The sequence below is a fragment of the Crotalus tigris genome, unplaced genomic scaffold (genome assembly GCF_016545835.1).
Source record: "Crotalus tigris isolate CLP2741 ecotype Arizona unplaced genomic scaffold, ASM1654583v1 scf7180000019068.10715455, whole genome shotgun sequence".
NCBI lineage: Eukaryota > Metazoa > Chordata > Lepidosauria > Squamata > Viperidae > Crotalus > Crotalus tigris.
This window is the reverse complement of record NW_024097358.1, coordinates 79,480-92,619: the sequence shown is the minus strand read 5'-3', so window position 1 is coordinate 92,619 and position 13,140 is coordinate 79,480. Positions and strand designations below refer to the sequence as shown.

Genomic DNA, 13,140 nt, shown 5'->3' with positions numbered 1-13,140 from the left:
CCCTTTGACTTTGCCTGCGTTGAAAAGGTGTAGCAATCACCCGATTGCAATCACTATATCCTCACAGCCCTTATTTGACCCATTGAGAGGTTAGGGAACAGGGGAGATCAGGGCCAAGCAAAGAAGCTTTGGACTCTGCAAATGAACTAGCTGAGGATTGATGATCACAGACAACAATTGCTACATGAAAAAAACTAGCCACCTATATGGTGCTTTGGGGCAGGGATTTCAAACTTTTATTAGTTAATAGAGAAAATTCTGGAAGACCCTGATCAAGAGGCAAAACTAAAGTGATGGAAAACTGGCTACATTCAAGTGTGCATTCAACAACAGGAGGAAAAAAGAGACTCAAGGTAGGCAGAAATGCATGCCTCTCTCTCTGATATATACAACACCAGTGTTTACACTGTACAACAAAAAAAAAGCTGAACAGCATTCCAGTTCCACAATGCTTTTTCTTACCGCTATTCCCTTTGTGTGCAGACTGGGTGGGGAATGCAAAGCTGGGAACAATCTTTCCAGTTCATTCATATCCAGCTGTTTCCCATTGACATCTGGATCGTCCCTCTTAGTAGACCCGTTTACAGCCTGGCCAGTGACATTTCTCGTCCCTCTCGAAATCTGCGGGGTTGACAGCTGCTCCTGCGCGTTTTTACACATCAGCAATCTGCTAAAAATGAGAGGGAGAAAACAAATACATCAAGGTTGCCTTTGGATCTCTTGAAGCCCTGTGCCCACACACTGGCACCCCAGTGTAGAGACAACATTGAGCTAGCTCTGTGTTTTTCAAACTTGGCCACTTCAGCTCCCAGAATGCCCCAGTCAGCATGGGGAACTAAAGCCTACACATATTAAAAGTGGTCAAGTTTAAAAAAACCACTGAGCTAGATGGATCAAGAACCTGGCTTGGAAAAAGACAGACTCCGATGTTTGTTCAGATAACCATTGCTCCGCGATAGAGGACCCACAGGGTGGAAGATTCCCCTACTTCAGTTTTGCAGACTGTATGGCCAGGCTGCTTTGCAGAAGTGCTACTGGCCACTGCAGGAGCATGAAGTTACGAAAACCTACAGCAGGGGTAGTCAACCTTGGCTCTTTTATGACTCGTGGACTTCAACTCCCAGAATTCCTGAGCCAGCATGGCTCAGCATGGAAACCTCTCCCTTTCCCCTCAGCATGGCTGGCTCAGGAATTCTGGGAGTTGAAGTCCACGAGTGATAAAAGAGCCAAGGTTGACTACCCCTGACCTACAGGCTGACTTGATGCACCCAATTCACGAAACTCTTATGTCTTATCTAAATTGCCCGGCGACAGAGCTAAAAACAAACGTTGGGCAGAAAGGGAAACGTACCGTCCTCTGTAGCCAAACATGAGGAAAAGGACACAGAAGATGATGCAGGTGACCCCAATGTGGATTCCAATGATGATCCCAGTAGCTGATGTTTTGTTGGCCGACTCATCCTTCATGCAGTTGCACGGTGGGTTGAGGTCTAAGGTTGGTGAGAAAGAGGAAGGGAAAATCCCTTACACTTCGGACACAAATTGTAGGAGAGGAAAGCACATCCCCGGCGTTTTCCGTCACATCACTCGTAGAGGCAAGACGAGCAAGACAAAGAACTGTGTTCAAGTCAGAGATGTGATGCCATTCCTGACGTATCGTATTTCTTGCCCATACCTTGCCATTCCTGCAGATGCGAGGGCCCTGCCTCTTTTGGGGGAGATGACCATCCAAGTCTTTTGAGTAGAAGATGGTGCCCTTACAATTTAAAGCAATTAAGGGAAGCTTAATATCAGAAAAGAAGCAAGGCTTTTTAGGAGATGCTTTGAACTGTGGCGTCCTTGATGCTTCTGAGCTTGGCTGTTTGCAGATGTTTCATCACCCAACTAGGTCATGTCTTCAGTGTGAGAAAGTGTGGGGTTCGCTGCCTGTTTACAAACCCCGCAAACGTTCACACTGAAGAGCGTTAGGTTTCATTAGTTGGGTAAGGAAACATCGGCAAACAACCAAGCTCAAGAGAGATTCCACTAAAGACTCCACAATTTAACCCTGAGCTACAGACATTCTCTTCTATTGGATAACTTGAATATAGAAGATACACACGGAAACAACAATTACTGGAAACATTTTCTGGATTGGTTTATTTATTTTTTGTGCTGAAAACGGACTAACACGAATGAATCAATGATCTTGGGATTTGCTGATTAAAAAAGCTCATTTATAAGAGGGGAACCAAGAGATGACATTTGGGAGGTAGGAATGCCGGTAGCTGCTACTAAGAGGAACACAAGTCATTTTTTTAGATCCTTTTTTCTCCTTTTCTTTTTCTCTTACCTTTTAAGATCTTTTTCTTTTCTCTACTCTTTAAGTTTCTGTAGTTTTTTTTGTTTTAAATTCCACATGCATTTCCCCCCCCAATAAATATTATATGCAAGATGCAACACAATTTTCTCAGTTGTCTTTTGGTCCTTTCTCCCCTTCCCACCTCTCATTCTGCAACCTCCAAACATCTCAAGGCTCCTTAAGGTGAGTTGAGCCTCTCACCTGTTTTTTCCACAGTTTCTCGAAGGGACACAAAACGGACGGTAGCGTTCCCATCGCCGTGTTGGTTGAAAGCAAGCAGTTTGACTTCATACACCACTGCTGGATCTGAGAGAACATGGAGACGGGGGAAGATACAGTTAGGTCAATCAAGGGCAGGGATGTGTTCAGTGTGCTAGGCAAAGCCATTGCTGCTTTCTGTGGCATCTGTGTCAGACGTGGGAAGCTATCAGCCTTGAATAACCCCTTTGGGGGGTCTTGGGAACTCCCCTACACAAGTCTCAAAGATGCTTTTTCAAAAGGTAACTGGACTTCCTTGTTTTTCCTTGAGGACGTTTTGCCTCTCATCCAAGAAGCTTATTTTTTTTATAGATATTTTATTGGTTTTTAACTATAACAAATTTCCAGTGCCTGGTGTACAGCGTGTTGTCTTGGTTTACATTTTAACACGAAAAAAAGGGTCAGTAATAATTAACGGTCGATAATGATTAAATTAGATAATGCCTTAATGAATATATTAATTAATAATACATTTCTTTGATCTTCCCTTCTCCCATTTGTATTTTCCTTCTTCAACCTTAGCCAAAATATAATACTTAATATTTTCAACATGTAAAGGATTAAGTATAGGCATTTTTATATTTATACAAATAATAATCATCTCTATACATTCCTCTTCTCTACTCACCAAGATGAGTAATGTTGCAAGAGGTGACGTTGCTGGACAAAAGCATGGGTCCTGTGAAGTGAGGAAGGTGGACTTTGCGATAGTAGAGTTTGAACCCTTCGTGCTGGCCCAGTTTGATGGAAGGTTCCCACATGGCTTGAACGGTGGTGCTGTTGAGAACTTTAATGAAGAGAGATGGCACTGCTGGTACTGAAAGAAAGCAGAAAGCAAAGAAGAATGAGGCAAAGTCTTCTTTCTCCTAAGCTCAAAGATACTCTGGACCAACCCCCCCCCATGAAATAATACATTTATTTATTTATTTTAGAACATTTATATAGCTGCCTAGCGACTCTAGGCGGCTTACAAACAGTAAAAATACAAAATAGGAAAAAAATAAATAAAAAGAATGCACCCACCCACTCCCCCAACGACAGCACACGCTTAAATAAACCACTTGATGGGCTCCATTGCATTCTGCGTTCCCACAATTTCAGGGCCTTCCAAAAGACTGCCAAAGTGGGGAGGGGCAGTCTAATTTCTGCAGGGATGACGATGTTCCAAAGGGAGGGAGCCACCACAGAGAAAGCCCTTCTGCTAGATCCTAGCAGATGTACCTCCTTAAGGGACAAAACCCAGAACATTCCTTGCCTCCCTGCTCTAGTGGGTCAGGTGGATGTGACTGGCAGGATATGATCCCTCAGATTTTATCAAATATATTTCGCTGCGACCCCTTGCCTTAAACCAGTGTTCCACATAAGCAACCCTCAAGCTTCAGGAAGAGCCCCCAGATGTTACTTTGGATGTACTCTTGATCTGAAGGAAGCACAGCGGTGGCTCGTAAACATCTGAACCTGAAGCTGATTCTCCCTACCTTCTCCCAGGGTGCTGACCACCACGACATCAGAGGCCTTGCTGGCACCGCGAGAGGTGTAGGCTTTTATATAAAAGCTGTAACTGGTGGAAGGCTCTAGCTCGGTCACAAGCTGCTGGAAAGTGTTTTTACTGACAGCCTCTTGATATTCCATTTCCACTGGGTCTGAAATACAAGAGGAATGAGTCAGGGAGGGAAGGGAAGGGAAGGGAAGGAAGGAAGGGGTCCAGGGAGCCACCAATTGGAAGAAATTTGTACCAGGGAGCCCCTATAGATCTGCCTCCAATTTCTTACGTTCTCTGCCACCAGGAAAGGCATTTTGAGAATTTGGGCCAGAGCATGGCTTAGAATCAAGGGCCAATTGTTAATTTCTCTGATGAATTTATTGGGAGATGGAATCTCTCCAATTGATCTCCAGACTCTCTGCCAGCTTCCTTCTTAGGAAGGCCTGATGTTAAAAAAAAAAAAATGGCATGTTGCATTTTGCCACTAGATGTCAGGCATGCCAAAACCTTGTTCTTATTCCTCACTAGCTGTACCCAGCCACGCGTTGCTGTAGTTCAAGAAAGAAAAAAGAAAGCGCACGTTTGTAATATGTTTAATTTCACAATGCTTGTGGGTATACAATATTTTTTTGTTGTTCCATTTTGTGTGCAGATATAGAGATTACGTCCAACAGATGGCGCTGTTTTTCAAAACATGTTTTTACCTGTTTTTTTTTTTTTTAAAAAAACATGTTTTTACCTGTCACAGGTGTGACATCTATATAATGTAGGTATATAAAAACACCATTCCATTCCACACCTCATCATTCCATCAGTGACCATCCTTGAGCAGGTCTCCCATAAAAACCTCTCCTTGGAAAAATAATTAACTGCTATCCCTCTGCTTGGGAACGGCCAGTCAGAAGTGCAAGAAAAGGCATTCTCTGTACAGCATGAATATGAGCAGTCCTGGCCCTTCTCCGCCATCCCTACCTGCTGCTTTTCTAATGTGCAGGACGTAGCCGATGATCTCCTTGGTGTTTTGCAATGGCTCGCTCCACAGCAGTTGGACGGTGGTCGCCGAGACGGAAGCTGCTTTCACTTCTTGAGGAGGACTAGGAAGTCGGTCGGCCCACAGCACGGTCAAGCGGGCACTGGCTTGGGTGGAGCCCGCACTGTTTTCGGCGATACACTGGTAGATGGCCTCATCCGCCTGACCAATGTTGGAGATGGTGAGCGTGCTAGATGGGAAACAATCAGACCAGGCAAGATTAGCATTTTCTACCAAGCCCCCCTAGGACTCAGCCTTTCTCTTGACCCCATTCACATGGCCCCATGCAGACTAGGTTCAGAGTTGAAAAGGGAGTAACGGAAGTCTAGAAATTTGGCTGCTGAGATGATTTTAGCAAAGCACCTCTGCGAAGTCCCAGACTGAGTGCAACTCAGTGGTTAAATTCCTTCTCTCCCCAAAGTGAGAAGCTGAGAGAGATTAGGGATGAGGGCAGTTTCCTAATCCAGGGGAGTGCAACCCTGGGGACCACCATAACAGATGATGCAAAGGTGACTTAGGCTATTTTCTGTTCTTTTGGTGCTGTGGGACTTATGAGAAGACTAGAGCTAAAACATATGAAGAACAGTTGCAGGAACTGGGTATGCATAGTCTAATGAAAAGATGGACTAGGGGTGACATGATAGCAGTCTTCCAATATCTGAGGGACTGCCACAAAGAAGAGGGGGCGGGGATCAACCTATTCTCCAAAGCACCTGAAAGCAGAACAAGATGCAATGGATGGAAACTAATCAAGGAGAGAAGCAACCTGGAATTAAGGAGAAATTTCTTAACAGTGAGAACAATTGATCAGTGGAACGACTTGCCTTCAGAAGTTGTGACTGCTCCATCACTAGAGAATTTCAAGAACAGATTGGACAGCCGTTTATCTGATAGGGTAGAGGGGCTGCTGCTTGAGCAGCAGGTTGGCCTAGAAGAACTCCAAGGTCTCTTCCAACTCTATTATTCTGTTAAGATGTTAGTAGCAACTTCGGAAGAAGAACCTCCACTTGAGCGGGCAAGACCCAAGTCATCATAGCATCAGGTTTTCTGAACATGACTAAAGCATGCCAGGAAGCCAAGGAGACAGCAATCTTGACCTACTGCTGCTCAGGGGTTTTTTAGAGTTGGAAGTCAAGCATACCAGGAAGGCAATAGGTTTAGGGAAGGTGGTTAAGCCACTGACCTGGAAGTAGACGTCACAGAACACAGTAAGCCTTTGTGCTCAATGCCGAACACCCTGCCTGATTCACTAATCCCGGGAATATTCCCTACTCTAAGATTGAGCATCCCAAAACTCCATTTTCATCCCTGACTTTATACAAACTTTTGCAAAATGGGAGAATCTCCCACAATCCCAGAGGGAGGCTAAGCCAGGATCTTCGCCAAAATGCAGCACGGAGGTGAGGCTTGCAAGCCATAGGCCCCCTCCCAAACCGTGTAACACAATGTTCAGAATCAGATTTTCAAAACGTTCCCAACCTCTTTTCATGAGACGCAAAAAGGGAAACTGTCAAGAACACTTACCCTGTCGATAGAGAATGCTAATTATTTTAGTATACTGTAAATGAAATAAAACAGATTATGCTTTTCATCCTCATCCTTCCCAAAGAGCAAAGGGAGCCTTTAGCATGGAAATACACACGCAAGCACACACGCACACCCTGAAAAGGGGGTGTGCTCTTCCCCCTTGCAACAGCAAACATTAATTCCCTCTCGTGGGTCGCAGCAGCAAAACACCCCAGGGAAGGCAGAGAATTGCAGACCTGATGTCAAGCTTTTTGCAATCAGCCAGGATCTAATTTATGTGCAGGCTCCATCTGGCACATGTGTGAAACAGTTTCTATGTAAAGAGGCTCAGCCCCATAGAGCAGAGAGGCGTGGGGGTTGGGTGAAGAGGGGGGGAAGGGATGATAAAACATGACAGAGCCATGAAGCTGACCCATGTGGCTGTGAAAGGAAGGGGAATGTCAGCTGTCACCTCCCGCCTCCTCCCTCCCAAGTAAATCTGCCTGGTACACAAACCTGGCAAGCAGAGAAAAGAGAAATGTTACACCTTTCCCTACAAATCCCAAAGGTTTGAGGAAGGTCCTGGAAAATGCTGCAAGCAGTTCTGGATAAGTCCAGCAAATCACCCTGTAGGACAGGCTTGTGAGTGGCTTCTTACGGGGAGGTGAGTGAGCAAATGGTACACTAGATAGGGAGACAGACACCAGCTTGCTCCAAAAAGCACATCCTGCACTGAGGGGTCATTGGTGCTCTCTGAGCTTGGTGGTTTTCTTGCAGACGTTTCATTACCCAACTAGGTAACATCATCAGTGGTAATAGGGAGTGGGCTTTACAAAGAAGAGGAGAATGGGAGGAGGAGGAGGATTGTGGGGTCCTTGGTGCTCTCTAAGCTTGGTTGTTTTCTTGCAGACATTTCACTAGGTAACCTAGTTAAAATGTCCGCAAGAAAACCAGCAAGCTCAGAGAGCACCAAGGACCCTTCATTTCAATCCTGAGCTACAAATATCCTCCTTCATTGTATCTTCAGTGGTACCACTCCCTGCTAGCACTAGTGCTTTTCCCTTTCTTTTCCCCTTTATCCTACAGTCTTTTCCTTCCCTTGTTTTCCAATTCCTTTTATATTTTTCTTTCTATTTCTGTATTCTATGTTTTAATAAACTGATAAAAATTTGAAATAAACACTATCAGCTCTGGGCCCAATGACCTTCGGTTCCCACTGCTGAGTTATTATTGCTATGGCTAGCTGGACTCTCATCCACATTCCCCCTCCCAGCAGCAACTAATTCTAAAAGCGATGGAGAAAATGGCTGCATTTCCATCTGTTCTCAAAGCAAGAACATCTGATGTTAGCAGCGTTGAGTTTTGCCCCATTTTACGACCTTTCTTGCTACAGTGGTTAAGTGAATTGTCACAACCGTTAAGTCAGTAATACGGCTGTTAAGTGAATCTGGCTTCCCCCATGGGCTTTGCTTCTCAGATCGCAAAAGGGGATCACGTGACCCCAGGACACTGCAACCGTCATAAGTATGAGTCAGTTGCCAAGCCTCTGAATGTTGATCACGTGACCATGGGGGTGATGCAACAGTTATGAAGTGTGAAAAATGGTTTCAGGGCTGTTGTAACTTCAAATGGTCACTATACAAATGGTTGTAAGTCAAGGACTGCCTGTGCCTGCATTAAGGAAGAAAAGAGCAGAGGAGCTAAATGTTGGGTTTTGATGAGAAGGCTAGCAACTATCCCTCTGGAAGATTCCCAGTGTCAGGAAACATTCCTTCCCTTCCACTTCCGCGATGCCTTGCAGATGCTTCATGCTTCTGCAAAAAGATGGAAAGAAAGAAAAAGAGAGAGAGAGGTGAAGAAGAGCCAGATGTTCCAGCTTGTACAAGACTTGCTTCACAAGAGGAAGATCAATGCTCCTTCTGCAGCAGCTGTCCGAGATGAATGAAAGGCTCTCTCGCCAAACTCCAAACTTCACTAGCAAGGCCAGACTGGTTAAGGCGCTCACAGACAGCAAAGACCAGGCATGCTGGACTGTTTAATTTTCATGCTCCAGTTGCTAAAGGTGCAACCAGCAAGCTGGAGAAATCTTGCATTTAGCTGGTGTGCAATAATACTGGCAAACATAGAAGGCCGTCCTTTGGCGGGTCACACCCAGTTGTGCAAAGCATGTAAGCCAAGGGTAGGGGTGGGGAACAGGGCAGAGAGAGAAGGAGAGACAGAGGACAGCCCCTTCCCCCCCCCCCACTGAAAAGAAGCCTGCTCACACATGGATGCTTCAACCAGGAGTTGACAAAGTTTTGATGAATTAAATGCTGCCTGTAACCTTTGGAAGGAACTGAAAACCATCACAAGTATGGACAGGACTTAGTTTTGGGAGTGTGTGTCTTTATTTTTTATCTGGACAGCAAGTCTAGTCATCATGTAGGCAGATTTTGAAAAGCTATAAGCAGTAATTAGGGATGGGACACCACCAGGACAACCCAGCGCAGCCAACTACACTAAGCCACCCACTCATTGAGAGCGATTGGGTGGCTGTCCAAATTTTCTTAAATACTACAGCTAGCTAGACTATTTTCCAAAGTTGTTCCTGAAGGGTTTCTGGAAGTTTTAACTGGTGCAAAAGGAGGATGTGGGTTTATTACTAAGTGCATGACATCAGAAGTCCATTAGGCCTAGGCTGAAAGGCATATGTGAGTTGTCCATGGCTTAGGAGCAAAATAATCTTAACAATACCTCCGAAACTGGAATATTGTTTCTGGTGCAATATATTCTTAACCCAATCCATTCGAGAAGGAACCAGTCCCCCCACCCCAACTTAGAAAAGAGGATTTAGGATTTGTGGGTCTCTGGGGAGCGAAGGGGGAGGGGCTCATAAGATGCAAATTTATGGAGCAGAGCAAATGACACCTGAGTCCTCGGGCAAAGGCTCTGAATTGCTTTTTGGCAGGATTAATGAATGAAATCCACTTAATTACCATTTTGTAAATACAATCTCCCAGCAAGGAATGAAAAATCGATATTAGGAGCTTGCTTTTGCTACCTGCTGTTGCGATAAATGCATTCCAGTAACACAGACCCTTTAATGCAATTTATATTCTGAGTTTGCACATTACGTCCCCTAGCATATGCACATGTACACACACACACACACACACACTCCTGATACACACAACTGAGCCTGGAGGCAGAGAAACAAAGAGCTTTCATTGGTGACTGGCTTCCCCCCCCCTCTTTTCCCTCCTGCTCTGAGTGTGTTACACGAGCAGCTTACTCCCCCCCCCCCCCGCAGGACACTGCAAGATCACAAGCAACCTTCCCACCCCTAGACCTCCTCCCCCCACACATCCCCACCACAACACAAATGTGCTGTTGGATTGTGATTTTTGAATGTGACCGAAGAGGAGGAAAAAAGGGTTCAAATATTTAGGAGCAATCGCACCAATTCTCTTTCATTAAATGACTTCCATTCTGATTATGCACATTAATTGCAAATGTAATTTAAATCAAAATTAGCTTTCCCCCTGGTTCAATCTCTTCTTTTGTTCTCTTCTCTTCCCTCCCCAGCCTCCGTTTGTTGGCACGATGCTCCTGACAGGCCAGTCAAAAGCAAAAACCGAGAACAGGCTGGCAGAAGAGAGAAAAAAGCAGAGAGGGTGAAAAGGATGCAGCCGTTGATCTGCCAGCATTTGCAAGCTTGGGGAGGTGCGATGATGGCAGCCTTTCATGTAGAACCTCTCCTTGCAAGGAAGGCATTACACAAGTTACAACCAGCTTTACAACTTTCTCCAAAAACTTTGAGTGTGATCCCTGAGCCCCTCCAGAAGCTGATGCCAGATTGACTGCCACTTTTAAGGAAGCCAAAGTGGGATTTTTAAAATTATATTTCAATAACAGCCTCAAAGGTGCTTTTTAAAAAGACAACCATGACCCGGATGACTGAGAATCTCCACAGACATTCCAATAATAGATTGTTGTCCCAACTAACTTTTTCTTGGCCACTCCTACTCTGGACACTTTTCATGGGTTTGTTCCTATCCCACTGCTTGAAAGTTGAATTTCAAGGACCCACACTTAATAAGGGTGTGCATTCCTGCCATAAATTGTACCAAGATGACTCATCTCATAGAACGTAGAATAATAGGATGGGAAGGGACCTTGGATGTCTCCTAGTCCAACCTCCTGCTCAAGCAGGAGATCTTATACCATGTTGGGACACAAAACAAGATGGACACGAGGCGTTCTCCAACCAGATGTTTTCCAGACAGGACTGCAGTTGCCAACTTCTCCTTCCACTCTGGCACCTGACTAACAATCAACATGGTGGGGAAATGTTGGTGGTTGCAACTGAAGCTTTACAACGTCAACAACACAACAACAATGGAGTGGTTTCAGTAACACCCCCTTTGGCCACCCCCTTGACTTTTTGGACCACCCCCTTTGGGACACCCGAGTCTGCCTCTGAGAAATTTCTCTTTTTACTTTTTGCTGGTGTTCACAGACTTCCAGTCATATACTTAACCCTGTTATCTTTCATTAAGGGATTCTATAACCTAGAGATTTATAGCTTGGCCTCTGTTATTTCCCCGGCATTGTTCTGTATTATTTCCATAGAAACCGAGCCCCCTGAGTGGCAATTTTCGCACTAGGCTCAATCTACCCCGCTATTTCCAGGATACAAACATTGCGTTCTTCTAGCACAGGAAAACTAGGGTCGCGTAAGCTTTGCTGAGAAACAAGATTGTGCTGATGAGAAAAGGGCCACGTTCAGAGAGAAGCAGCTACAAGATTATGATGATCTCCAGGAACATGGAGTGCAGATTCAGTTGGACAACCTTGGTCAGAAAAACAGGTGCAAGCCAAAGGATGAACCTATCCTGGAAGACCACCTAAAATCAAAGGACCTTTTTCCATTACCTGGAGGTCAGACTCGGTAGTCAAAGGTTCCCTCTGGAAGAAGACAATAGCAAGCCACCTCCATATTGCTGTCAAGGAACTGGCTAGTTTGTAGGAATTGACCCTGACTTAATCCTGATATCTGGTAGATCCAGATCCAACCACCAAGCTCACTTCTCCCTCTACTGGATTCGCTGCTGTCTGCAGAGAATCTTACCTATTGTGGTTCTTCAGTTTAATGTGCTCACTTGGCTCCAAAATCTGCCCGTTCTTCAACCATGTGATCTGCGGGGAAGGTTCTCCTTGGGCCAAGCAGGTAAAGATGGCAGTGGTGCCCACAGGTCTGGCAATTGACTGAGGATGCTGGACAAATTCTGCAGGAGCTGGAAAAGAAAAGTGAAAGACACCTTCTTTGCTTGACTTTGGGCAGAGGAATTGGAAGAAATGCACTCCTGGTTTTCCTACACAGGGAAATGATTAAGAGCTTCCAAATAAATATTCTCTTCTGGTCACCATGGAATAGAGGAATCACTGACAGGAACAAGACAAGAGTCTTCTCCAGGCTTTGTTTAAACTGGAGAACTTCCTACCACAAGAAGATCACCATTGGTAAAGTCTCTGGAGATATTTTGCTAACTATTATAAAAAAGATGTTGAGACTCTAGAAAGAACGCAGAGAAGAGCAACAAAGGTGATCAGGGGACTGGAGGCTAAAACATATGAAGAACGGTTGCTGGAATTGGGTGTATCTAGTCTAGTGAAAGAAGGACTAGGGATAACACAATGACAGTGTTCTAATATCTGAGGGACTGCCACAAAGACGAGGAGCTCTACCTATTTTCCAAAGCACCAGAAACCAGACAAGAAACAATGGATGGAAATTAATCAAGGACAGAAGCAACCTAGAATTAAGGAGACACTTCCTAACAGTGAGAATGATTAATCAGTGGAACCGCTTGCCTTGAGAAGCTGTGGGTGCTACATCACTGGAAGTTTTTAAGAAGGGACTAGACAGCCATTTGTCTGAAATGTTATAGCATTTCCTGCTTGGGAGGGGGGCAGACTAGAAGACCTCCAAGGTCCCTTCCAACTCTGTTATTCCTACTTAGGAAGTTATATCCTTCAAAAGCTGGGTAAATAACATACTTAGTGAATTTGTGCACAATAAATTCAGCCATAAATAACCCAAGTATCTCAGATTCACATCAAAGGCTAAGCCAGAGTTTCTCAACACCCGAGCCATGGCCCATTACCAAGCTGTGGATGGTTCAGAAGTGGGCCATGTGAATAGCTGGCCAGCGCATGTGCGCACGTGTGTGCTGCTCGACTTGCACAAATGGCAGCCTGGCACCCAAGTGCACTGGCCGACCACTTGCACGGGGCCCCTCTCCCCCCCCCCCCGCTGGACCGCCAAGACATAAAGGATGGGAACTGCTGTGCTAAGCCACAAACCCAAGCAAGGCGAATCCCAACCAGGCTTAGCATGTCTGCCAGCAGCCACTGGATTTGCAAAACATCTCTGGTGTGAACACGGTGACTGAGTTCTTTCCTTCCCTGCCGATCATATTCCATCTTCAAAAGAGGATCTTTTTCTAAATGAAATTAACCATCACAATATGCTTACGCTGC

At 45.1% G+C, this 13,140-nt stretch overlaps 1 protein-coding gene across 2 annotated transcripts in view; it reads right to left on the bottom strand.

Annotated features, from left to right (window-relative positions):
- The window catches only part of IGDCC3 (immunoglobulin superfamily DCC subclass member 3), a 59,350-nt gene that overhangs the window by 2,803 nt on the left and 43,407 nt on the right, over positions 1–13,140 (bottom strand). The window contains exons 7-13 of one of the 2 annotated variants that reach the window (XM_039358867.1): positions 11,729–11,894; positions 5,055–5,302; positions 4,078–4,242; positions 3,228–3,416; positions 2,543–2,647; positions 1,352–1,490; positions 463–667 (exon numbers count right to left, since the gene is read on the bottom strand). In XM_039358867.1, the coding sequence (XP_039214801.1) occupies positions 463–667; positions 1,352–1,490; positions 2,543–2,647; positions 3,228–3,416; positions 4,078–4,242; positions 5,055–5,302; positions 11,729–11,894 (1,217 nt within the window). Of the gene's footprint in view, positions 1–462; positions 671–1,351; positions 1,491–2,542; positions 2,648–3,227; positions 3,417–4,077; positions 4,243–5,054; positions 5,303–11,728; positions 11,895–13,140 lie in introns of both variants that reach the window. The other variant, XM_039358868.1, reaches the window with a different exon arrangement.